Source organism: Giraffa tippelskirchi, chromosome 1 (genome assembly GCF_054371585.1).
Source record: "Giraffa tippelskirchi isolate mGirTip1 chromosome 1, T2T-mGirTip1v1.2.pri, whole genome shotgun sequence".
Lineage (NCBI taxonomy): Eukaryota > Metazoa > Chordata > Mammalia > Artiodactyla > Giraffidae > Giraffa > Giraffa tippelskirchi.
The window spans coordinates 102,871,239-102,895,317 of record NC_137275.1 but is presented as its reverse complement, the minus strand read 5'-3'; the positions used below and the strand labels follow the sequence as shown (position 1 = coordinate 102,895,317).

The 24,079-nt window shown below is 38.7% G+C and overlaps 1 protein-coding gene and 1 long non-coding RNA gene across 2 annotated transcripts in view; one reads left to right on the top strand and one right to left on the bottom strand.

Annotated features, from left to right (window-relative positions):
* The window catches only part of LOC145504861 (neurotrypsin-like), a 41,636-nt gene that overhangs the window by 13,360 nt on the left and 4,197 nt on the right, over window positions 1–24,079 (top strand). Inside the window, 4 exon segments of the mRNA XM_081486186.1 lie at window positions 2,621–2,759; window positions 10,378–10,556; window positions 15,135–15,285; window positions 22,334–22,512. Coding sequence (XP_081342312.1) covers window positions 2,621–2,759; window positions 10,378–10,556; window positions 15,135–15,285; window positions 22,334–22,512 — 648 coding nt within the window.
* LOC145505666 (uncharacterized) lies at window positions 756–15,015 on the bottom strand. The gene is made up of 2 exons (XR_014053192.1): window positions 14,135–15,015; window positions 756–1,078 (listed from the first exon to the last, which is right to left on the bottom strand). It is a non-coding gene; the product is annotated as an uncharacterized LOC145505666 (long non-coding RNA).

The window sequence follows — 24,079 nt, the reverse complement described above, 5'->3', positions numbered from 1 at the left end:
ACAGTTACACATTATGCAGAGTTTTCTCCTCCTCATTTGTAGATAGGTGCCTTAATCATTTAGATAATATGCCTGCATCATTTCTTCTTTGAAAGCTTTTTAGTGATTTGGGCAATATTTTACATTTTATTGTGATTATTTAACATGCATGAGTAGAGTTCCAGTTTGTTTTCATTACTAGAACTTCTGTCCAACCCTTTGACATGAAGAATTTGATGGCGGTGGTATTTGTGGTGGTGGTGAATTAATAAACAGATAATAGATTAAACGGTTTCTCTGGTGGCTCAGCTGGTAAAGAATCCGCCTGCAATGTGGGAGACCTGAGTTCGCTCCCTGGGTTGAGATGATCCCCCTGGAGAAGGAGACGGCTACCCACTCCAGTATTCTGGCCTGGATAATTCCATGGACTGTATAGTCATGGGGCCACAAAGAGTTGGACACGACTGAGTGACTTTCACTTTCGGATTAAACATCATTTCAAATAACATGTGTTTGAGGTGAACAAATGAATTCTTTGATTTGAAAAAAATCAAAAGACATTTTTACTGTGCATGATATTAGTATTATGTGGGTCTCTATAGAAGACATTTTGTGATTATAAGAAATCATTAAAGTTCAGTTAAACTCTTTGGACATATTTCTTTAAAAATATTCTACAGCTCACACTTTTTGTTGTAGAAAGGGGGACCTCTTCTAAGGCCCAAGAGTAGGCTCTTGTCTGACAGTGAGAAAGGAATTATCTGAGGAGGCACATGTGCTGACAAAGCAAGAGATTTTATTGGTAAAGGGGCGCCTGGGTGGAGAGCAGTACTGTAAGGAAACCCAGGAGAACTGCTCTGCCCCATGGCTCACAGTCTTGGGACCTATGGTGATGAGATTAGTTTCCGGGTTGTCTCTGGCCAGTCATTCTGACTCAGGTCCTTCCTGTTGGTCCAGGCATTGCTCAGTCAAGATGGATTCCAGCGAGGAGGATTCTGGGAAGTTGGTAGGACATAGGGATTGGTGTCTCCTTTGGAGCTTTCCCAAATTCTTCTGGTTGGTGGTGGCTTGTTAGTTTCATGTTCTTTACCAGGACCTCCTGTCATAAAATAAATCATGAGATGGTTACTGTGGTGCCTGGCCAGGGTGAGCGGTTTCAGTTGGTGTTTCCCCCTAACATTTTCACTGAGCTAGACAGGGCTTCCTCTTGCTTGGTCTGAATTAAAGAAAGTTAGAATATATATGAATCAGTTTTAGATTATCTGCCATATGAATGATGCACGCTCACGTTCTCTCCTGAGTAATCAGGATTTGGCAGTGCAACTTTGTCTCCATTTGTTCTTGCCTCTTGTTTAAATTAAATGACACTTTGTATTTATCATGAGAGATAGGATATGTGTTTCTTAAATAGTTATATTTTTAAAGGATGATTGGGTGGAAAATAATAGTGATAGATGACTAGGCTAATGCAAATGAAATGAATGGATGATTTAGAATCTATTATTTTTGAAAAATAATTATAAAGCCATAGATTACTTTGAAATATGTAAAATGTGCCAGAAATTTTTAATAAAATTTAATTTCTTAACTTCTTTTACCTATGAAACAAAGGTCATCTTAAGTGACTTTTCACAGACTTTTATGAAATTTTTAAGTTGTCTGAGTTTGATTCTACCTCTGCACATGTCTCAACTGCAGCCTCAGGACCGACTCTAAGAATAAATGCCCGTGAGAAGAGAAATGTAGTCCTTTGATGCACACTTAAAAAAAACTTGAAATATATTTGATATACGCTATTATGTTGGTTTCAGATGTACTGCATAGTGATTGCAATTTGCATATGTTATGAAATAATCACCACAGTAAGCCTAGTAACCACTTTGATCCACAGTTAAGGGGTAAGACTTAAAATAGTATCTTCCCAGGGATGCTCTAATTTAAATTTTGACTCTTTTAAGACTGAGAAGAATGACTCAAATTATGGACTGTGGAGCAGCTCAGTGGGGATGATATGTAAAGAGAAGTGAAGTTCAAGGGCCATTCAGTTACACCACACCAGTCTCCCTAGGGGCAGTTTCCCTAAGACTAACATTAGACAGTATTTCTGACACTTAACACCTTTCTGAAATTTTAGACATTGTCTTTAGACTTCTCACAACTACTGGAGAGGCTAAAAGGGGAAAAACATTTTATTCTTCTTTAGTGGAAGAACAGATAGAAGGAAGATACAACAGCCAATAACAGGTAACTTATAAACAGCATTGTATTTGTTTCTGTTTTTCTTTTTTTAAAATCTGTGATGTCTCGTGAAGATGGAAAGTGATACATAAGTGATAAGAACTTCCTATGTGATGTAATCAAACATGTGGGATGCAATATCTGCCATTAGTCACAGTCTTCCACTTTTTCCCTTTGGACTTCTGTTTGCCTGGATAAAGAAAGAAAGTATCCTTAGCATTGACATCAGGATGTTAATTTAAAAAAAAGAGCCTGCTAAATCCTCATTTAAAGAAAGAAGGACTTGCTGTGAACAGTGAAAGCCTGGCTCTCTCAGCATGTTACCCGAGGACTCGTTCAGTATGTTCAGTGTGTTCAAACGGTTATGTTCTATTCAAGGATCTGGGGATTCTTTTCCATTTAGGGTCAGTCCGGCTTCGTGGTGGCAAAAGCGCCTTTGAAGGCACAGTAGGAGTGTATGAGAATGGAGCCTGGGGCGTCGTTTGTAGCAGCCACTGGGACGACGCTGATGCTTCAGCTGTTTGTCACCAGCTGCAGCTGGGGTGAGTTTGTTCATCCTTGACCGAATCTGTCTGCTGATACCTGAAGGGAGTGCTGGCCCCCCGCTGTTACCTTGGAGAGGTTACCTCCTCCTTCTCCTTCTCTCACGTTCCTCACTCACTTCTCTCAGGAGACTTTTAAAGAAAGGGTCCCCAATGGAAGGAGTGAGTTCCTTTACATACAAATGCATTTCACTTGTTACTACCCCTGCTGACTAGGAAATGCCTGCCAGAGACGCTCAGAGGGCTCAAACAAACCAAGTGCACACCAGGACCCAGGGACCCCACAGAGACTGAGGCAGAACTATGTTTGAGCCTCACTTGTGGAGGTGAGGGTCAGCAGTGGCCTGCCGCTGGGGCAGGGGCTCTGGGTGTAGCAGACCTGGCTATGGCATAAGCCCTTTTGGAGGAGGTCGGCATTAACCCCACCATAGAGCTGCCAGAACTTACACAGGACTGGGAAATAGACTCTGGGAGGGCACAAACAGAACCTTGTGTGCACCAGGACCCAGGAGAAAGGAGCAGTGACCTCACAAGAGACTGACCCAGACTTGCCGGGGAGTGTCCAGGAGTCTCCAGCGGAGGCATGGGTCGGTGGTGGCCTGCTGCAGGGCTGGGGGCACTGAGTGTAGCAGTGCATGCACGGGACCTTTTGAAGGTCACCATTATCTTCATTACCTCCACGATAGTTTGGCCTCAGGTAAACAGCAAGGAGGGAACACAGCCCCGCCCATCAACAGAAAATTGGATTAAAGATTTACTGAGCATGGCCCCGCCCATCAGAACAAGACCCAGTTTCCCCCTCAGTCAGTCTCTCCCATCAGGAAGCTTCCATAACCTCTTGTCCTTCTCCATCAGAGGGCAGACAGACTGAAAACCACAATCACAGAAAACTAACCAATCTGATCACATGGACCACAGTCTTGTCTAATTCATTGAAACTATGAGTCATGCCGTGTAGGGCCACTCAAGACAGATAGGTCATGGTGGATAGTTCTGACAAAACGTGGTCCACTGGAGAAGGGAGTGGCAAACCACTTCAGTATTTTTGCCTTGAGAACCCCATGAACAATATGAAAAGGCCAAAAATATGACACTGAAAGATGAACTCCCCAGGTGCTCAATATACTACTGGAGATCAGTGGGGAAATAACTCCAGAGAGAATGAAGAGATGGAGCCAAAGCAACAACACCACCCAGTTGTGGATGTGACTGGTGATGGAAGTAAAGTCTGATGCTGTAAAGAGCAATATTGCAAAGGAACCTGGAATGTTAGGTCCATGAATCAAGGCAAATTTTAAGTGTTCAAACAGGAGATGGCAAGAGTGAACGTCGACATTCTAGGAATCAGCGAACTAAAATGGACTGGAATGGGTGAATTTAACTCAGATGACCATTATATCTACTACTGTGGACAAGAATCCCTTAGAAGAAACGGAGTAGCCCTCATAGTCAACAAAAGAGTCCAAAATGCAGTACTTGGATGCAATCTCAAAAACGACAGAATGATCTCTGTTCATTTCCAAGGCAAACCATTCAATATCACAGTAATCCAAGTCTATGCCCTGACCAGTAATGCTGAAGAAGCTGAAGTTGAATGATTCTCTGAAGCCCTACAAGACCTTTTAGAGCTAACACCCAAAGAAGATGTCCTTTTCATTATAGGGGACTGGAATGCAAAAGTAGGGAGTCGAGAAATACCTGGAGTAACAGGCAAATTTGACCTTGGAGTACAGAATGAAGCAGGCCAAAGGCTAATAGACTTGTGCCAAGAGAATGCACTGGTCATAGCAAACACCCTCTTCCAACAACATGAGAGAAGACTACACATGGACATCACCAGATGGTCAACACTGAAATCAGATTGATTATATTCTCTGCAGCCAAAGATGGAGAAGCTCTATACAGTCAACAAAAACAAAACCGGCAGCTGACTATGGCTCAGACCATGAACTCCTTATTGCCAGAGTCAGACTTAAATTGAAGAAAGTAGGGAAAACCACTAGACCATTCAGGTATGACCTAAATCAAATCCTGTACGATTATACACTGGAAGTGAGAAATAGATTGAAGGGATTAGATCTGTAGACAGAGTGCCTGAAGAACTGTGGATGGAGGTTCGTGACATTGTACAGGAGGCAGTGATCAAGACCATCCACAAGGAAAAGAAATGTAAAAAGGCAAAATGGTTATCTGAGGAGGCCTTACAAGTAGCTGTGAATAGAAGAGAAGCAAAAGGCAAAGGAGAAAAGGAAAGATATACCCATTTGAATGCAGAGTTTCAAAGAATAGCAAGAGCGACAAGAAAGCCTTTCTCAGTGAACAGTGCAAAGAAATAAGGAGAATAGAATGGGAAAGCCTAGAGATCTCTTCAAGAAAATTAGAGATACCAAGGGAACATTTCATGCAAAGATGGGCTCAATAAAGGACATAAATGGTATGGATCTAACAGAAGCAGAAGATGTTAAGAAGACATGGCAAGAATACACTGAAGAACTATACAAAAAAGATCTTCATGACCCAGATAATCACGATGGTGTGATCACTCACCTAGAGCCAGACATCCTGGAATGCAAAGTCAAGTGGGCCTTAGGAAGCATCACTACGAACAAAGTTAGTGGAGGTGATGGAATTCCAGTTGAGCTATTTCAAATCCTGAAAGATGATGCTGTGAAATTGCTGCATTCAATATGCCAGCAAATTTGAAAATCTCAGCAGTGGCCACAAGACTGGAAAAGGTTAGTTTTTATTCCACTCCCAAAGAAAGGCAATGCCAACGAATGCTCAAAGTACCGCACAGTTGCACTCATCTCACATGCTAGTAAAGTAATGCTCAAAATTCTCCAAGCCACGCTTCAACCGTGAACTTCCAGATGTTCAGGCTGGATTTAACAAAGGCAGCAGAACCAGAGATCAAATTGCCAACATCCATTGGATCATCGAAAAAGCAAGAGAGTTCCGGAAAAACATCTGCTTTATTGATTATGCCAAAGCCATTGACTGTGAGGATCACAATCAACTGTGGAAAACTCTGAAAGAGATGGAAATACCAGACCACCTGACCTGCCTCTTGAGAAACCTGTATGCAGATCAGGAAGCAACAGTTAGAACTGGACCTGGAACAACAGACTGGTTCCAAATATGGAAAGGCGTACATCAAGGCTGTATATTGTCACCTCTGCTTATATGCAGAGTACATCATGAGAAATGCTAGGCTGGATCACGCACAAGCTGGAATCAAGATTGCCGGGAGAAATATCAGTAACCTCAGATACGCAGATGACACGACCCTTATGGCAGAAAGTGAAGAACTAAAGAGCCTCTTAATGAAAGTGAAAGAGGAAAGCGAAAAAGCTGTTTTAAAACTCAACATTCAGAAAACTAAGATCATGGCATCTGGTCCCATCACTTCATGGCAAATAGATGGGGAAACAGTGGAAACAGTGGCTGACTTCATTTTTTCGGTCTCCAAAATCACTGCAGATGGCGACTGCAGCCATGAAATTAAAAGATGCTTCCTCTTTGGAAGAAAACTTATGACCAATATAGACAGCATGTTAAAAAGCAGAGACATTACTTTGCCAACAAAGGTCTGTCTCATCAAAGCTGTGGTTTTTCCAGTAGTCATGTATGGATGTAGAGTTGGATTCTAAAGAAAGCTGAATGCCAAAGAATTGATGCTTTTGAACTATGGTGTTGGAGAAGACTCTTGGGAGTCCCTTGGACTGCAAGGAGATCCAACCAGTCCTACCTAAAGAAAATCAGTCCTGAATATTCATTGGAAGGACTGATGCTGAAGCTGAAACTCCAGTACTTTGGCCACCTGATGTGAAGAACTGACTCATTTGAAAAGACTCTGATGCTGGGAAAGATTGAAGGCAGGAGGAGAAGGGGACAACAGAGGATGAGAAGGTTGGTTGGATGGCATCACCGACTCAATGGACATGAGTTTGAGTAAACTCTGGGAGTTGGCGATGCACAGGGAGGCCTGGCGTGCTGTGGTTCGTGGGTTCGCAAAGAGTTTGACAGAACTGAGCAACTGAACTGAACTGAATTGACTAGGAAATGGGCAGAAGCTGAATGGTCCAAAAATAAAAGCATCTTTTGGTCTTTGATCTAACAAATGGATTCTTCAGTGCCAGGAAACAAAGAATTGGGTCCTAAGAGTTTTATTTTCCCAGTAGCCTCTACAGCCTGTGGTTGCTGTCATTCGCTTTTACCTTGAGCCAGCCACAGATTCCCCTGTTGTATGTGTGTGTGTAGGAGGTGAAGTTCATTTGTAGTTTCATCCCATGCTGAGTAAGGTGTGATATCCTGGGACATAGGTTTCTGCACTGAGGAGATTCTGTAAGAGATGGCAATTTCCCTCAGCCCAGCAGCACCTGTCATCCTGAGAAGTTGCTGGCCGTTCCTACCACCCTCAGTTCCGTTCAGTTCAGTCACTCAGTCGTGTCCGACTCTTTGCTACTCCATGGACTGCAGCACACTAGGCCTCCCTATCCATCCCCAAATCCCGGAGTTACTCAAACTCATGTCCATTGAGTCAGTGATGCCATCCAACCATCTCATCCTCTCTCACCCTCTTCTCCTCATGCTTTCAGCCTGACCCTAGGCACTCTCCTTAAAATGGACTGGTGTACACTGACTCCCACCATGCCCAGTACCTTTATGCTTTGTCTCAAGGGGTTTCCCAGGAGCAGAAGTTTCCATTTTGGAATTAATGGTTTTTTTTTGTTGTTGTTATTGTTCTGCTTTTCTGTATCATTTATTTTTTCCAAGTATACATGCCCTATATTTTTCTTGACCTTTATCACCAAGGATCTTTAAAAAGCTTGGAAAATATCTTGTTATGAAAAAAATAAAGGTTAAAAGGCCTGAAAGAAAAGCTTTCTATTTGCAAATATTTTAGATTAATAATCAATGAGTGGTAATATCTAATGTGATGACACAAATGAAAAGGTTAGTCAAGTGCAGTCAAATCAGTAAGAATTTTAATTTGCCCGTTTCCTGTCTTCTCACTCGGAAGGTGGGAAATTAGTATTTAGTACAGGCGAACCTTGCAGGCTTAAGTTTTATTCAGACTTTTGATTCTATTAGAGTAGCAAATAGGGTTAATGTAATACTTAATTGATGCTTTCCAACTGTGGTGTTGGAGAATACTCTTGAGAGTCCCTTATACTCAAGGAGATCAAACCAGGCAATCCTAAAGGAAATCAACCCTGAATATTCATTGGAAGGACTGATGCTGAAGCTGAAGCTCCAGTACTTTGGCTACCTGATGTGAAGAGCTGACTGATTGGAAAAGACCCTGATTCTGGGAAAGATGGAAGGCAGAAGGAGAAGGGGATAATGAGATGGTTGGATGGCATCACCGACTCAATGGACATGAATTTGAGCAAGCTACTGGAGATGGTGAAGGAAAGGGAAGCCTGGTGTGCTGCAGTCCTTAAGGTCTCAAAGAATTGGACACGACTGAGCGACTGAACAACAACAACAATACTTAATTAGGCTTCCTTGGTGGCTTATCGGTAAAGAATCCACCTGCCAGTGCAAGAGATGCAAGTTCTATCTCTAGGTCAGGAAGAGCCCCTAGAGAAGGAAGTGGCAACCTGCTCCGGTTGTCTTGCTGGGAAATCCCATGGACACAGGAACCTGGCGGGCTACAGTAAATGGGATTGCAAAGAGTCAGACACAACTTAGCAACTAAACAACGATTAGTTAAGTTAGTTAACTAAACAATTAGTTAAGTTCAGCTACAACTCACTAATTTTTTACAATGAGGGTTGAAATAAATCAGGATAAAAGCAAGAGGAGAGAGCCTACAAAGAGTTATGGTGTTAGCATGTTAATTACTGATTTTATCCCCAGTGGTTTGTTTGGCAAACAGTCCTTGGCTGGTTGGGCAAGTCACAAAGAATGTTGGCTTGATGCTTTTTCTTTGACAGCCTGAAGGTGTAACAATTTGTAGGTTGATGTCAGTGTCTTCCTTCATGGACCTTTCTACCTGTGCTTTTATTATCCCTGAAAAGCAGGGAAGAATGAAATTTTCTATGAGACTGACATAAGAAAACAAAAATGGTACAAATGAACTTATTTACAAAATAGAAATAGAATTACAGATGTAGAAAACAATCTTATGATTACTAAGGGGGGACAGTAGGGAGGGATAAATTGGGAGATTGGGATTGATATATACACACTACTATATATAAAATAAATAATTAATAAGTACCTATTTTATAGCACAGGGAACTCTACTCAGTGCTCTGTGATGACCTATATGGGAAAATAATCTAAAAAAGAATGGATATATGTATATGCATAGCTGATTCACTTTTTTGTACAGCAGAAAGAATGGATATGTGTATATGCATAACTGATTCACTTTTTTGTACAGCAGATACAACATTGTAAATCAACTATATGCCAATAAAATTTTCTAAAAAATTTTAAAACAAAACAAGCTCTGTAGCGGAGATGTGAATTACAGAGATCCTCTTGATTGATAAGGGACTTCCCTGGTGGCTCAGAGGTTAAAGCGTCTGCCTCCAATGCGGGAGACCTGGGTTCGATCCCTGGGTCGGGAAGATCCCTTGGAGAAGGAAATGGCAAACCACTCCAGTATTCTTGCCTGGAGAATCCCATGGACGAAGGAGCCTGGTAGGCTAGAGTCCACGGGGTCGCAAAGAGTCGGACACGACTGAGCGACTTCCCTCCCTTGATTGATAAAAGAATGTAAACTATCTTTATGCAAACATAAACTTCAGATAAGCTGATCTGATTCCTTCTGTCATCTCTTAGTAGTCCATTAATAAAAAAGAATTTCAAATAAGAGCAGAGCAACCTGGCTTTATTGCTGTCAAGACAGATTCATATTTTAGATACACCCCAAATATTTATTGTTGGGTTAATGGAAGCTGTAGCATGGAGACAGTTCTAGAGATCATCATGTTATTCAGATAAGCATTTAATCTTTTAAAAATTTAATTTAAGCTTTGTACATATTAGAGGTTAAAAGTATGTAGACTAGATGAGTTTTCTTAATTGATTTCAAAAGTTCATTAGCAAATACTATTATATATATATAAATTTTTTAAAAATGGGAATGGATTGCCTCTCTTGATATTACCTTGCTTAGATGTGGCAATAATAATTGTTTTGAAAATGACAGCCTAAAATATTGGAATAGGAAAGAATCTTCAAGCATCCAGACTTCTTTCATGTATCAGAAGGAAGGACTTAGAGACGTGTTAGAGTAATTTGCAGCTGAGTGCAGACTAGAATCCAAGTCCCACTAGATCACATGACAGACACACTTCTTCCATATAACCATCCAGACTCCTGTTTTATGTCTGTAGTATTTGCCCATTTTCTTCTAAAATCAGCTGTAGATAAAGGCACATGCCTAGCATTATTCAAGGTTAATTAGAAAGATTGCCATAGATAATCACCCTGTTCTGATCTAATATTTTGATTTCCTTGAAATTTACATAATCCATTATGTTTGTCTTTTTCTTCCACATCCACCTTTTTTGACTTTTTCAATTTTTTTAAAACCCTTGTGCTTTGATAAAAGTTAGCCTACATTTGATAAACCTAACCTTGAGCATTGTACTTCCAGAGGAAAAGGAGTCGCAAAACAAACCCCGTTTTCTGAACTGGGCCTTATTCCCGTTTATTGGAGCAATGTCCGTTGCAGAGGAGATGAAGAAAATATACTGCTTTGTGAAAAAGACATCTGGCAGGGCAGGGCATGTTCTGAGAAGATGGCAGCTGCTGACCTGTGTAGCTTTTCCCATGGTGAAAAAAAAAAATTTTTATTCCCTTGCTTTACTTTTATTCTGTTTTCAGCATTCCAGATGAAAAACATGTCTTAGGTGAATGTTTTCCTAAGCGTTGAAATACAGACCTGAGTCTGAATCATCATAGTCTATCAACAATCTAATTAGTCTTCAAAGGAATTCATGTAACAGTCGGATTTCCATTTGAACTCAGTTGTTTTTTTTTTTTTAATTAAAAAATTTTTTGATTGCACCGAGTCTTGACTGCTGTGCACGGGCTCTCTCTAGTTGCAGTAAGTGGGGGCTACTCTCTAGTTGCAGTGCACGGGCTTCTCATTGATTGAGGTGGCTTTTCTTGCTGTGGAGCACAGGCTCTAGATCATGCAGGCTTTAGTAGATGTGATGCTTGCACCTAACTGCCCCCTAGCATGTGGGATCTTCCTAGACCAGGGTTTGAACTGGTGTCCCCTGCGTTGCAAGGCAAACTCTTAACCACTGGACCGCCTGAGAAGCCCTGACCTCACTTCACATATTTTCTGTTTTAATATAATTTGTTTATAGGATTATTATATACTGTATATGAAACACTTATTTGGGTAATGAAAAATTGTGATGGAATCAAGTTAAAAGTCATCTTGAAACCAAATATAAAATACAGAAACTATAATAAAATGTTTTCACTTTATAAAATAGAATAGAATCATAGTTATTAGCGTTATTCTTTGAAGATAGCACATTCCATAAAACAAATCGCTACCTTGGATAAGGGCTCCTATGCATGATGTCCTAGGCATTCAGTTCAGTTCAGTCGCTCAGTCGTGTCTGACTGTTCGCGATCCAATGGACCGCAGCATGCCAGGTTTCCCTGTCCATCACCAACTCCCGGAGTTTACTCAAACTCATCTCCACTGACTCAGTGATGCCATCCAACCATCTCATCCTCTGTTGTCCCCTTCTCGTCCTGCCTTCAGTCTTTCCCAGCATCAGGGTCTTTTCAAATGAGTCAGCTCTTCTCATCAGGTGGCCAAAGGATTGGACCTTCAGCTTCAACATCAGTCCTTCCAATGAACACCCAGGACTGATCTCCTTTAGGAAGGACTGGTTGGATCTCCTTGCAGCCCAAGGGACTCTCAAGAGTCTTCTCCAACACCACAGTTCAAAAGCATCAATTCTTCGGCGCTCAGCTTTCTTTATAGTCCAACTCTCATATCCATACATGACTACTGGATAAACCTTAGCCTTGACGAGACGGACCTTTGTTGGCAAAGTAATGTCGCTATTTTTTAATATGCTGCCTGGGTTGGTCATAACTTTCCTTCCAAGGAGGAAGCATCTTTTAATTTTATGACTGCAGTCACCATCTGCAGCATTGGTGATTAGTATGTGGTTTTGGTATACAGATGTGTGTATGATCATGTGAACGGAAGCAGCGGGAGAAGCTCCCTTTGCTAGTTATTTTTCCTTGTTTGGGATATTCTTTCTAGGCTTTTAGTTTCACAATTGTGGGTGGGTTTTCTGGGGTCCGTGATTGTTTTAACGTGTGACCACAACCTGTGGCTATCACACCTTTTTGGATTTTCTTGGCGATAGTAGCGTGATCAGATGTCCCAGGTCTTAGAATGCCAGCAGACAGCCGAGGGCAATGGTTTCTGATTGAGTACAAGTATCAGGGAAGGAATTGACACACTCCCTCTGCAAAACATAGGAAGATCCAAGCTAGGGTCATTCCTGTGAACTGACTGGAAGAACCAATGGAAATGGTGCAAGATATCACACAAGTGTGTGCTTGGAGAGCTACAGTCCTTTTGTGGATGCAAGGTGCATTCTAAGTCTTTATGTCTTGTAAGTTTTTCCTTTTCTTCCTTTGCCTCTCCACCTCTTGGTAATCCTACTTGTGGCAAACACATGTTTACACATTGCTACATCAGGGATGCTGTGCATCGGGCTCAACAGTGCACTGCTTTTTGTAGACATTGCTTGTATTCTGTGTTCAACTGAACTGATAAAGTATGTTAACATTTTTCAAGTAGTGAAGTAAGTAAATTTTTGAAAACAATCCTTTTTTTTTTTCAGGGTTTCATAGTACTTTATTTTATTTTTAATTTGATTTACAGTGTTGTGCCAGTCTCTGGTGTACAGCAAAATGACTCAGTTATACACACATACAGTTTGTAGTACTCTAAAAGCCTGCATTTAATTCTAACAACAATGGGAAGTCAGTATATTTTTTTCAGGCTCTCTGTCTACTCTTTTTTTAAAAAAGCTCTCCATTCTCTATAATCTATCCACTTGTTTATGCTCTGGCTGCAAAGATAAATTTAAGGTTGATGTAAGCATATATAACATATCGAAGGTTGAGATAAATTAGAAGTGAGAATGAAAAAATATGCTTTTATGGTAAATTAAATGAGAATATGAAAACAAATAGCTCAAATCAGCAAACACTGAGTCTATCTTAAGGCACAGCAGCAGACCTTTAACATTAATACTTTCTTTTAGTTTGGAATTTACATTTAGCATCTTGGCATTTAGTACTTTTCCAACACTTACAAAGTAGAAGATCGTATCTTTGTATTGGACATAGGAAATATCAGTATAAATGAAAATGTCTGGGAGTTTTATTTATCCATAAGTTAAATACGAGTCAACTACTTCACTGAAATTTCTTTCAAGTGATTTTTTTTTTGTGCGTGTATTTATTGGGAAGATGTGAGATGGTGACTAAATTTTGTCTTTGAGCTTCTCTATATTTTCACAAATACTTACACAACCAGTGTAAAAACTACATTTAAAAATAAAGCACAACGTTTAAAAAAATGTAAGGTAATTATGCCATAATGTTTCTAGGTTGTAGATAATTTTAAATTTCCTTTTAAATTTTTTTTTTTTCTGTTTTCTCCAAGCTTACTATGGAGGTGGGGAGAGGAGAAGCAGAGAAGGATATAATAGTTTAAGAAATTTATTCTGTTTCTATTGGTTTGTTTCTATATTTTCCAAGCTTCTTAAAAGAAAAACATAGTAACATGTAAATTTAGGTTTCTTGCAGTCATTAATTATAAGAAGCTGCTATATACTGTTGAGAACAGTTATGTTTATTAAACCTACCTTTATCCTTTTCCAAATTACAAGTGCTAGTTGACTTATGTAAGAAAACTGTGTTACAAATATCAGAGTATGAGTATATGTACATGTTTGCTAATCTAAATCCCTTCTCTGGTGTGATATTTGAATATAAATATGAATGTCCAAGTACCATTTATTGATAGCTGCTTATACTGTGGAGGAATTAGAAGCATATTTCATGTGGATAAATGATGAGTATTTGGCAAAAGATAACACTAAATTTCCTAATAGGGACCCAGCCTGTTCTGAACCTTTGACCATCTCACATTCTTTATTCCAGAAAAATTAGAGGGCCGTTCTGTTTCCCAAACACACACAGCTTTGTGTTTCTATGCTTGTGTTCATTCGGTTCATTTTGTCTGAAGTGCACATCCCCCATGTAGAACTTATGAAGTCCCATCCATCATCTTGGCCCTCTCAGCTACAGCTCCTTTAGAAGAGATTCCCTAATTTCCTCCGGGGGTGGGCGAGCACCTTTTGCATCTGAACCCCTGCAGGGCCTTCTCAATGGTCTCCCATCTGTACTCATGTTGTCCATATCCCGAGGCAATATACTTCTTAAGGGTAGCATTTGTGCAGTGCCTCTCTGCCTAACAGCTGTTTAAGAAACAGAATTGAAGGAGTGGATATCAATAGTTATTTTTCGTTGTTTGGGATATTCTTTCTAGGCTTTTAGTCATCGTTTGCCAATCCAGTCAGTCAACAAATATTTATTACATGCCTTCTACATAGCTGGGTATCTGAAGTACTTGAGTGAAAGGGAAAGGCGTTCCCTGTGTCCTCAATTCTAGACTAAGAAAAAGAGAGAAAAATTAAAAAACTGATGAAGCTAGATAAGGGCATTGTAGACTATAATAAGGAATTTGCATGGGGAAGCCTCTGGTATTCTTCACAGAGAATGAATTGATTCATACACAAATGATGAACTGATTCATACACAAATGAATCTTCAATATTGTTTTTTGAAGGTACTGGCTGTGATGTCCACCAGCTTCTTATAATGTGATAATGTTAACTTTGACTTGATCTCTACAAATGTAGAAATATTTCTATGCTGAAAGCAAGTATGTCATAGATATAAGTGCCATTCTTAATAATTACATGTTGGTAATTCTCAAGTTACTGTAAATAAAAAATCAATGCTATCCCCCACAATACCACAAAAATCAAATGGATTTCCAATAACTGCAGTTTTGAGTGTGTCTTTTCTGGTTTCTGAGGTCCTCGGGAAAAAGTGAATTTAGACTGCTTCCTCTTGACAGCTATTTGTATGAATGTAATTCAAGTTGGAGGATTTTAATCAGTTGAGATTATCATAAAATATATTAGACATGCGTGGGTATGTCCATATTGCTGAAGTGGCTTATTAAATATAACTTTATGATTGCGAATGGCAAAGAAATAGAATATACCTGATCTTCTATAGCTCAGTATGAATGTGTAGGTTTAATTTGTTGTTAATTTCATATCGCAGGCCCTGCGTTCCCCATCCTGCGCCTTGCTGGGGGGAGCAGTGTGCGTGAGGGCCGAGTGGAGGTCTACCATGCCGGTCAGTGGGGGACAGTCTGTGACGACCAGTGGGATGATGCAGATGCAGAAGTGGTCTGCAGGCAGCTGGGTCTGAGGTTGGTTCTTCTTCTTTTGTTTTGCTTACATTTCTAAGTTTATTACTTCCATACCCAAAGATAGGTGTGTTTAAATTGCACATTTCTTTGAACAAGTAGAAAAAGCCACCTTTTTGATCATTGTATTTGGCGGTAGTCTCCTTGAAGAGAATGTCTATGTACCTATAGATCTAACCTGTTTGTATCTGAATTCAACTGATTTTGTATCCTTAAGAACCTTAAGCCTTTTACCACTTTTTATCGGGAGCCTTTATAGGACTCCCAGGTAGTAACTAGCACGGTCAACTGCAGTAACTTACCAAAGTCATATGATGAAACTAGTTGTGAGGCTTTAACTGAAGTTCAACTTCTTTCCCCCAAATATCGTCTAAACTTTTGCCCTTTGCTCCTTATTTGTTAGGTATGTGCTTAGAACAAAGAATGTTTATTAATGTTCAAAGGAAATAATTCCTATGCAGGATATGGCAATGAAGCTTGTGGAATAAAGACAGAAAACCAATATTATATGTTGCTTTAGTTATGGTTACTTTGGAATAGTATGGTATAATTGTGTATCCTCTGATCCTTGTCTTTAGTGATTTTGAACATTGGTATAGCAGGCCTAAAAGTTTCTCTGAAATTATACTGGCAGATCTTCTGAAGTTGATATTTTACTTTAAATTGGAAAAAAATTATTTAGCATGTTGTGGCAGGTAGGGGTGGGTTGATGTGGAGACCTCTCAAAATTAAGTCTTCTCAGTTCTTGTTTCACTTTGTCCAGTTAAGCATAGTCTTTGACACTGGAGCATGATTTTTGAACCTTGAACCGTAATTTTTTTGCAATTGTTTTTGCAACTGACCCCTCCCCTCCCACTTTTTCAAAACTGTAGGTTAATATTAAAGTATTTTAAAACAAAATAAAGGTGTTTCAACATTTTACCTCTAAATACTTCAGTGTATACTTCACCTTTTAAAAATAAGAACATTGTCCTACATAGCCAAATTATCATCACAACTAATGTCAGTGGTAATCATTCTTACATTGTTTAATATCCTGTAATATTCAGATTTCCACAGGTGTTCCCACCATGTCCTTGACGGATGGTTTCTCTGTAGCAGAATTTAGCCCAGGGCCTTGTGGTGCATCTGGACGTTATACCCCCAAAGTCTTTTAATCCAGAACAGTTTCTTGTTTTTCCTAACACTGACTTGTTGCAGAGACCAAAGACCACACCAGTTGGTTTGTAGAATATCCTCCCTTCTGAATTTGTCTCATTCTGGTTCTTGTAACTTCTGAAATGGGAGGCTAGATCCAAAAGTTTGATTAGATAAACATCACTCAAGTATTTGCTTCCCAGGTGGCGCTACTGGTAAAGAACCCACTTGCTAATGCAGGATACTCAAGAGACCTGGGTTCGATCCCTGGGTTGGGAAGATCCCCTGGAGGAGGAAATGATAACCCACTCCAGTATTCTTGCCTGGAGAATTCCATAGACAGTGGAGCCTGGCGGGCTATAGTCTGTGGGGTCTCAAAGAGTTGAATACCACTGAGCAACTAACACTTTCACTTTCATAGTTTTAAAAGTGAGTCTAAAAATTCATGTTGTAATGTAGAGTTCTTTCTTGAGAGCCAAGATTTTTTTTTTTCACTTACATAAACAGTTCTCAAACAAAGACTGTGTTGACAAACAATAGTCTACTGCATGGAAAGAATGTAGAGATAGAATCACAAGGAAGACTGTATTAATGTTGAACATATGTATGGGTTGAGTAAAGTGTTTACATCTTTCTCAAGCATTTGCTCGCTGCCATCTTTTGTATGAGGAGATTTGTGTTTGGAGAAGTGATGAAAAGGAAAAATATCTTCAAATATTCAAGACAGCAAAGATCTTCCACAAGCCTGTGTAATAACCAACAATCTAGCTTGGTGGAGATTTTTTTTTTATTATTAAGTACCCTAGGATCTGAGCTGATGCTGTTCTTTTGCTTTGTTTTTCTTTACTTTGATTTTCTACTTCTCTCATAACCTTGCAGTACAGCAGTATTCTGCAAGTGCTCTTCCCCTAGAATTTGTTTTGCTCACTTAAAGGCACAGTACTTTCAGATGCAATAATTTTTAATGTTGCATGTTTCATCTCAGTGGTACTTGCTTTGTTGAATTCCCAAAGGGAAACTATATCATGCCTCCCTGGAGTGCTGGTTACAATTTCTTTGTGAGATGCTGTCTTTGTTGACCCTCATCTTTTAATGGTGGCTGTAGATTTTGGTAGCTGGCAAGCGTCCTAAAACACAAAAGGAATAACTGTACTTAAGATATTTAAATTTGATTAATCCAGAACTCAGAGAAACATGAGGATTAGGAAAGGAAGAAGCCAAGTGTTAGAAAATTGAACTTGAGAATGCATACATATGCAGTGAAGTTTCAGATAGAGACATTTTAATTGGAGTTCCTTTTGTGCACTTAACATTAAAGCATTTCCTATGTCTTTCAGAACTCTTAAAAGCATAGCTGCTCATGGAACTGTGACATCATATTTTATTTTGTGGATATGCCATAATTTACATAAGAATTTTAAATTTTTGAGCGCTTTTTTCTTCTTAGGTTTTTTTTTTGGCTATAAAATTATCTTAAAGAAAGAACCATATTATTCCGTGGTCAAAATAAAAATTCTTCTCATGCTCTTTTTAAATATTTATTTGTTCTCTTATTTTATTGTTTATTAATTTTTAAAATACTTTATAAACATTATTAGTATGTCCAATTATTGAGCAGAAAGGAGGCCTTATTTAACAGATGAGAAAGTTAGGCTCTCTGAGATTACTCAAAGTCCCCAAATTATACTGTGAATGAAGACTGGAATCTTGAGATTTGTGGCTCCCAAGGTAGGATTTTTCATTTCATGTTACACTGTTTGCAAAATAGGCAGGTATTAATAAGAATAAATATGAATACAAGCTGAAAGAAATAGGGAAGTCAAGGGAGAAAAGTTTATTGTAGGAGGAAATTGATGATGAGCATGTTTTAGACAGACTATATATTAATGTGCCACAGACACATCACTGAAAATGCCCCAAGAGACTGAAAGAAAGTAAAGTGTTTCAGAGTCTGCTCTAAAGCCAGACAAATTTTACTATCTAATGCTGGGCAAATTGTTTAACTTCTGCAACTCAGTTTCCTCATCTGTAAACAGTGGGTAATAACATCATGGGGTTGTAGGGAGGATTGAAAAAGTTAATACATTTGAAGCTGTTAGACCAGTGTCTGGGATACAGTAATCATTCAGTATACTTCAAAATATCATTATTGGAGATAGAGGGGATTGTTTTCCAGAAAGAAATATGGACTATTGACCAGTAAAAATGAGTTTTTCATCCAAATGTTATGTGTCACAAAATGATATTTGCTGTCAAAGAACCAATCTTTTATAACCTAGCAAGTAATTCTTTTTACACAATAGAATTGCCTAACTCCATTCTGTGTCTAGTCAAAGTAGTAGCTAAATCCAGGGATTGAGTTAGTCAGGTGGTATTTTTTATTTGCTCTTTTTCTATGAAAAACAGACAAATTTTATATGAATACAATCAGATTAGCTAAATAGGTTTAGGAATGTTTTGGATACGGATCAGACATAGGATCAGTTCGGTGTCTATTGGGGATTGCTGCTGTGTAGGTCAAACAGCTTTGCATAAAATAACCTAATAAATCGATGCATTATATCAGAAAACCCCTATTCCACAAATTTATTCTGTGGTCAGATGGTGAGAAAGTAGTAAAACTGGGACTGTTACTACAAATGAACTGCCAGGGCTGATGTGGACATACTTTTCATAATGGAAGGGAAGAGAACACACAACTTTATCAAATTTACATAGTACTTATTAGCCTTTAACAAACCATGAGTCTCATGTTGCTTTCCCTGGTATTAGACAATGTCTTAAACGGCAGAGTCATCCATTTCTTTGGTATTCCCCTGAAAGCTAATACAGTCCAGGACACCAGGAAATAGGCTGAAGGACTGTGTGAATTTATAAATATCATCTTAATTTTTAATGAACTCCAAAATTAGCTGGGAAACCTAGTTTGTTTTACATCATGATTTCTTCGTGTTTTTTTTGTTTTGTTTGGTTCTTGAATTTATTGCATTAATTTTTCTGATTAGTTTATTTTAATTAAACATTTTTGTGATCATTAAAATAATGGTTGTAAACAATGGAAAATATGGAGATGCATAAGGAAGAAAATAAAACACCCAAATGATGTTTTAAGGCTGCATTATAACATAGGTGATTTTCCCCAGAGTCACTATCCGGGGCTTCTGATCTCCCATCTAGTGTTCTCCCTTAAGGAAGGAACACAGTTTAGAGGCTGTTAATCAGGGCTTTTGCTTTTTCCTAGAACCTCTACCACATCTTTGACATATTTGAAATGCAATGTATTTCAGTTACTCTGTCCAGCCTGTCTCAAGTCACTCCCAAGTAATGAGTATTTTAGGTTTGTTATTTTTTTCTTGGGAATAGAAAGCCTTTAGTTTTTAATCTTTTAGCCTAGATTTTTAGTGCAAAGGATTTTAAGGATATGTAAAAATGCATTCTAACTGTTTTAATTTGATCACTGTAAGTTGAGCATCTTACAATATGCTCAGTGGCCATGGGTATTTCTTCTTCTGTAAATAGCTTGTTTGTCTCCATTACCCTATTTTTGATGTTGGTCGTTTTTTCTTTTATTATGATAATAATAAATTATGATTATTTACTTCTAGGAATTTTTTTTTATTTGATTGCTGTTATATTTTACAAATATATCTTTCACCTTCTTTGCCTTTTGATCTGGTTGTGGTGTATTTTGCCATACAATAGTTCAAATTTATGTGTTTGGTTTATTTATTACATAGTTCAAATTTATAAGTTTAACTTTTTTTAGTCTTTGTTTTCTGATTTCTTGGTTTTTCATCTTGCTCAGGAAATTCCCTTATTACCAAGGTTATAAGAACTATGTTATTATTATTTCATTGCATTGTATTAACTTTTTAGTCATCTTGTCTTCCTCTTTCCCTCCTTCCTCCCTTTCTTTCCTTCTTTCTATTTAAATTTTGAAACCATCTGGAGTTTATTTTTTGTTTCTGAGTTTGGGATCAAATTTTATTTTCTCTCATATTGGTCCCTGGTTTTATTTTAGCACCTAGTCTTGCCTCAAGGAATTATACTCACTGAAATTTTCTTTGACAGGTCTTTTTCTTTTCTAGCAATTGTCACCGGGCAGAGACCCAAGAGACGGTCAATCTGCCTTTCTCTAAAACTCTGCTCCTATCTGGCTTCCCCATGGCCTGCATTAGTCATCCTGTCTCTTCTGCTTCTACTCTCCAGCTTTCAGTGTTCTCTAAATCAGTTTCCATATTTGCTTTCATTAATCTCTTTCCTCTAGAGCAAGGGTCAGCAAACATTTTCCGTAAAGGGACAGATAGTGAATATTTTAGACTTTCCAATTACTCCACTGAGCTTTTGTGTAGTGCAAAAGCAGCCACAGACAATAATTTGGGAATGAGTGTGGCTTTGTTCTGATAAAACCTTATTTCTGGATAGTAAAATTTGAATTACATATATCAAAATTGCATTCCTGTTTTGGTTTTAAATTCTCAAGATAGTTATAATGTAAGGAGAAAAAGGCAACTTAAATAATGGGGAATAGATGCAGTATCGTTGAAAAGCAAACTAAAAATATAAATTCTCTAGTCTAAGAATTAAATGGCTGAAAAAGGCTGAAGATACAATTTCTGAAGTCATTTATCATTTTGACAGGCAATCATGATCTTCTTCACTGAAATCTGGGGTTCTAGAGAATATGGTGTCACTTTGAATTGTGAGAGCAGTAAATTTAGTCAAATAAATTTGAGTGAAGAGATGTTTGACCATGAGTAACAGAGAACTGAAAATAACCATGGCTTAAACAAGACATGAGAAATGCCAGGCTGGATGAGTTACAAGCTGGAATCAAAACAGTCAGGAGAAACATCAACAACCTCAGATATGCTGATAATACCACTCTAATGGCAGAAAGCAAAGAGGAATTAAAGAGCCTCTTGATGAGGGCAAAGGAGGAGAGTGAAAGAGCTGGCTTAAAACTAAATATTAAAAAAGCTAAGATGATGGCATCCAGCCCCATTCCTTCATGGCAAAGAGAGGGGGAAAAGGTGGAAGCAGTGGCAGATCTCTTCTTCATGGGCTCCAAAATCACTGTGGACGGTGACTGCAGCCATGAAATCAGTAGATATTTGCTTCTTGGCAGGGAAGCTGTGACAAACCTAGACCATGTGTTAAAAAGCAGAGACATTACTCTGCCGACAAAGGTCCGTATCGTCAAGGATATGGTCTTGCCAGTGGTCATGTCCGGTTGTGAGAACTGGACTGTAAAGAAGGCGGAGCACCGAAGAATCGATGCCTTCAAACTGTGGTGCTGGAGAAGACTCCTAAAAGTCACTTGGACAGCAAGGAGATCAAACCAGTCAATCTTAAGGGAAATCGACACTGAATATTTGTTGGCAGGACTGATGCTGCAGCTGAAACTCCAGTCTTTTGGTCATCTGATGTGAACAGCTGACTCACTGGAAAAATCCCTGATGCTGGTAAAGATTGAGGGCAGAAGGAGAAGAGGTCATCAGAGGATGAGATGGCTGTCCAGCATCATTGATGCAATGGACATGAACTTGGGCACACTTTGGGAGATGGTGAGGGACAAGAAGGCCTGGTGTGCTGCAGTCCATGGGGTTGCAAAGGGTCAGATGTGACCGCGTGGCTGAACAACAACAACAAAGACAAGAGTCTATTTCTCTCTCTGGAGACCGCAGATAGTTAATTCAAGGTTGGTACGGTGGTTCCACAGTCATCAGGGCCCCAGACTCTAGCTTGTAGCTCTTTCATTCTTAGTTTGGTACTTTATGGACCAAGATAGATACAGTGGAGTGAATTGATACGGAAAATTATAAATTAATCATAAGTTTACCTTTGCCAGAGGCAAAAGAAGAAACAGGTCAGACTAACCTTCAATCTGACTTATGTTCTTATGTTTGTTCAGTGGCATTGCCAAAGCGTGGAAACAGGCGTATTTTGGGGAAGGGTCTGGCCCAGTAATGTTGGATGAAGTACGCTGCACTGGGAATGAGCTTTCTATTGAGCAGTGTCCAAAGAGTTCCTGGGGAGAGCATAACTGTGACCATGAAGAAGATGCTGGAGTGTCCTGTACCCCTCTAACAGGTAGGAACTTCACCCTGTCAACCTAGCCACTCTTGCCTTCGCCCGTATTTGGGCTTAACTTCCCTTCTCAATTTAGCTGATATTACTAAATGAACTTACAAATAAATCCCCCAAATAAGACATAAAAAGAATATACACTGTATATTATAATGCTATCTCTTTATTTATAGATATTTCTGAATTTTTCAGTTGAAAGCTACACAATCCTATAAAGTAATTAAGAATATATGATCTTGTTGCAATATATAGTACCTAGTAGTCAGAATCAGTGTACAATGCTACATTTAGGATGTTAGATTTTATAATTATACATTTAGTCCATTCATTTATTAGCCTGTCTTGACTCTCAGAATGTGTTTATAGCTGGTAAAACTATTTTGATGGGATTGTTGATTAAAGCACACTATTAAAGAACCAGGTTAACCTTTGCTGTGCTGAATATTCAGACTGTTCCAAATCACAGCATGCTTGTCAAGCTATGTCTTGTGTTGCAAGAAGGACATGTCTGAGTGCAAATGAGTGTATGTGTATGTACTTAAATGTTTGAGGGGAAGAAGAGAGAAATGGATGGGCAAGAGAAGTTGGGTCAACACAAATCTGTTGTTTCTATAGCAAAAAGAGCTTGAAGAAAAAAATTAAGGCTTTAATATTTCTTTAAAAAAGTCAAATGAAATACTTCTGACAGACTGTGAAATGCTGAAGGTCTACTTTTTTATTTACATAGCTCTGTATACACTGTTGTTTTATTAGAATAACCCATTTATACACAAAACAAATAGAAAATTTATACCAGATTGTAAGCCAGAGCACTTCATCTTCTTGAGCCTCCATTTCCTCCTCTTTCAAATGAGGATAGTCTTGTACTGTTGCTGGGATGGTCAAATGAGGTAACAGGTGTAACAATGCTTTGCAAACAGTGAAATTTTACATTAATAATGATTCTGTTGCTAGGAGACCTTAATTTACTTTGAATGATCCCAGAGATTCATGAAAAGTATGACTTTTTCCCAAGATTATTTATATATTTCATTTGGGAAGAGGGACAGTGTTTGGATTATTTTGGATGGAAATGGCCTCTTATACTTTTTGGGGAATGAATTTATTATATTGTGTATCTGCTTAGAAGCTTTTTACAGGATTTTCTGGGAATTAAGTATTCATTTAATTTCAGAAGACTGAAATTTAGATTTGTATTATCGATAAAAGAACACAGGCAAAACATGCACCCTAGTTTTTATTCCCTTCTCCAGGGGATCTTCCCAACTCAGGAATTGAACCTGGGTCTCCTGCATTGCAGGTGGATTCTTTACCATCTGAGCCACCAGGAAATCCTTTATGAATGCCTAAGGAATAGTAATAAATATTTTGACATGATAGATCACTCTTTAACCAGAGTAGCTTTTTCTGTCTTCATATTTCAGTATTTTTTCATTCACAGTTAAATTTTTCAGCTATTTCCAAGTTACTGTGTTTTTATACTTTTTAAATTAAAGTGACAAATATTGCTCATACTTTTAAGGAGATTAAAACCATAAGAAATTTCCCAAGTATTATTTAATCTGAAGAA